The sequence below is a fragment of the Betta splendens genome, chromosome 12 (genome assembly GCF_900634795.4).
Source record: "Betta splendens chromosome 12, fBetSpl5.4, whole genome shotgun sequence".
Lineage (NCBI taxonomy): Eukaryota > Metazoa > Chordata > Actinopteri > Anabantiformes > Osphronemidae > Betta > Betta splendens.
Window position 1 is genome coordinate 10,750,987 of NC_040892.2, and position 3,209 is coordinate 10,754,195.

The following is a 3,209-nucleotide window of genomic DNA, read 5'->3' on the forward strand; positions in this document are numbered from 1 at the left end:
AAAATGTTCAGATTAATGTTTGGATCAAACTCCAAACTGGCCATTATTGATGAAATTAATCATCCTTAGAACGTATCCCAGTGAGACGGATGTTCCTACATAGAACTTAGAACCTTCTGTAGCCTCATATTCATGCTCCTGTTTCCTACTTGTGTCTCAAAGTGACATCATTGTCTGATAGGAAGCATTACACACAGGTTGAAGCATCACCTGTTGATGAAGACAAATCAGATGCGACAAAAGATCCTTCAAACATGTGGAGACGTGTGTGTTTTATAGAAAAGATTTCACAAACGTCTGTTCCTGAACTTCATAGACTTTATAGAGTCACAACAAACCGTCAATTAGTCCTATAGGTTTCTCACACGTGAGTCTCTTTTCATTCTAGATTCAAGTGTAGATGTTTGAGGTGAGGAGCTAAAAACTGCTGCTGAGACACAAACCAGAAAAACACTGACCTCAGAGTCTCCAGTCGACAGTGAGGACTCTCCAGTCCAGCAGACAGAACCTTCACTCCTGAGTCCTGCAGCTTGTTGTCACTCAGGTCCAGATGTCTCAGATGTGATGGGTTGGACTTCAGAGCTGAGGCCACAACTTCACAGTGATGTTTTGTGAGTCCACACTTAGAAAGTCTGTGATGATAGAAAATATAAAATCTGTGAATGTGAAGTGTCTGTGACACAAACTGACTTTATGGATGTTGATGCTGAAGTTAGTCACATTCATCACAAAGTGTGTGGTGTGAACCTTTAGCTTCTCTTGTCCACATTTTAACGTGATCAGTGTGATGAAGAAAAGATAATTTGAATAATTTGGTCTGTCACATCACTGTAATGTCAACATGTCCCATTGTGGCAGGAAGCTGTGATGTGTGTTTAATGTGATGCTGTCAAATCATCAGCGGCTGTAACTGCTCTCACATCAACTGGATGTGTTTCTCTGCCTCCTTTACCTCCTCATGGCTCCTGTTGAATCAACACTAGAACCAGTGGATCTGAGCTTCTATCAGTTCTAATGCGGAATTTAACAGGATGGCAACAAGAACCAAACTCAGATGTGACAGGTGAAATGTCAGCACGTCCCCTAAACCCAGTGACCCCAACCTCTGACAGTAGCTTGCGGGTGCCTCATGGATTAAGAAACTTAGCCTAAGTCCTTGTCCTTGCAAATGTTCATATGTGTCAATAATAGTGTGACCATAGAAATGTGCGTAGGTCTACAGTAGCTCCGTGGCTGGTGTAAGTACTTTTCTACAGCTATTGGTCAAGTGGTGACACTAAGAGGTGAAACTGGAAAACTGTTAAACATGTGAAGACGATCATTATTTACAGAAAATCAGTAAACAATTAATATACAGCCACATGCAATTGTTCTAATCTGCAATTAGATGAGAATATAAAAACTGATCTTCTATAATGACGGCTCTAGCAGTGATAGAGGATCCATTAGATGATCAATTAATGAGTAGGAGCTGGGGCAGGGAGAATGGGAAATCCAGCAGGACAATGGCCCCAGAGGGAGCTACAGACTGGTCATGTAGAGGACCCTGAGCAGAACAACTAATTGACTAATTATACAGTCACTGCTGAAACAAACCAAACAGGTCAACGAGACCATTATAACCAACTTCTCATCAGACGCCATGGAAACAAGTGTAAAGTCAAAGGTCAGTTCTCTCCAGAGAAAAGCAACTGTGTTGGATACAATCATATGTTTGTCAACAAGTTACAGTACATCAAGATGCCATAATTGTTCAACATTAAAGCACAATTTTCAGCGAGAGCCAGTTTAGTTAATGTAATCGACTGGACACACATCGCTATAAAAGCTCCATCACAGAATAATGTGACATGTAAAAAAAGGTTTTAATTTGATCAACATACAAATAAATCAGTGACGTGAAAAATGCAGCTAACCAACACTGTGTCAAGGTGCTGGTTCAATTTAATGAACAACGTGATTGGGAGTAGACTTGAAGCTGGAACCAAATCAGTGGCTTCTTGGTCAGTCAATAATTTAACGGCCTTAATATTAATTCTTGTAAAACCTGTGTCCCCAAAAATCAACGCTAGCCTGTGGTTTAATGTACAAACCTCCTATTAGTTGTAACAATGTCAGGGGGTCAGTTTGTCTTCTCCACTTTTGCCTGTTTTGAAGACCCATTGCTTTGACTTCACACTTGTTTCCATGGCGCCTGATGCGAAGTTGGTTTTAATGATCTTGTTGATCTGTTTGGTTTGTCACAAGTCCATTACTGTAGCTGTAAACACATACCAACTGTAGCTGCTGATCCAGTAACTCAACACGTGTGTTCTGTTCTGTTCTGTTCTGTTCTGTTCTGTTCTGTTCTGTTCTGTTCTGTTCTGTTCTGTTCTGACCACATCACACACTGTGTTCATCAGGCTGAGCAGGTAAAAAGACAGGAATAAGGACAAACTTTAGAGCTGAACACCAGCAAGTAGTTGATGTTTTCACTGTGAACTGTGTGTTTCTCTTTAACACTGAGGCTTCAGCTTCATGTTGCTGTAGAATATTAATGATCACATTAACGTTGGACTTACTGAGCCTTTCTGCAGTTCCTCACAGCTGGAATCAGTCTCTGTCGTCCCTCCTCTGATGTGTTGTACTGGTTCAGGTCCAGCTCATCCAGAACCTCCTCTGACATCTGCAGCATGTAGGCCAGAGCTGAGCACTGGATCAAGGAGAGTCTCTGTGATCTGTTCTCTGACTTCAGGAACTCTTGGATCTGCTGATGGACTGAGTGGTCGTTCATCTCCATCAGACAGTGGAAGATGTTGATGCTTCTGTCTGGAGAGATTCTATCACTGTTCATCTCCTTCAGGTTGTTGATGATTCTCTGGATGGTTTCTGGACAGTTCTCTGTGTGACCCAGCAAACCTCCTAAGATTCTCTGGTTGGACTCCAGACAGAGGCCATGAAGGAAGCGAACAAACAGGTCCAGGTGGCCACTTGGACTCTGGAGGGATATATACATGGCTTTGATCAGGAACCTACTCAGAGACAAATTACGAGAATATTTAATGAAGTTCTTTAGTTCCTCCGTCTTCCTGTTAATGTAACAGTGCATCATGTAAACAGCAGCCAGAAACTCCTGAACGCTCAGATGAACAAAGCAGTAGAGTGTTTTCTTAAAGATCACACTCTCTCTCCTGAAGATCTCAGTACAGACTCCTGAGTGAACCAAGGCC

The 3,209-nt window shown here is 42.0% G+C and overlaps 1 protein-coding gene across 1 annotated transcript; it reads right to left on the reverse strand.

Annotated features, from left to right (window-relative positions):
• Positions 1-364: 364 nt before the first annotated feature.
• Positions 365-2,995, reverse strand: LOC129604919 (ribonuclease inhibitor-like). The gene is made up of 2 exons (XM_055513368.1): positions 2,562-2,995; positions 365-632 (listed from the first exon to the last, which is right to left on the reverse strand). The coding sequence occupies exons 1-2, from the start codon at positions 2,993-2,995 to the stop codon at positions 380-382; spliced, it is 687 nt and encodes a 228-aa protein (XP_055369343.1). The 3' UTR covers positions 365-379.
• Positions 2,996-3,209: the final 214 nt, after the last annotated feature.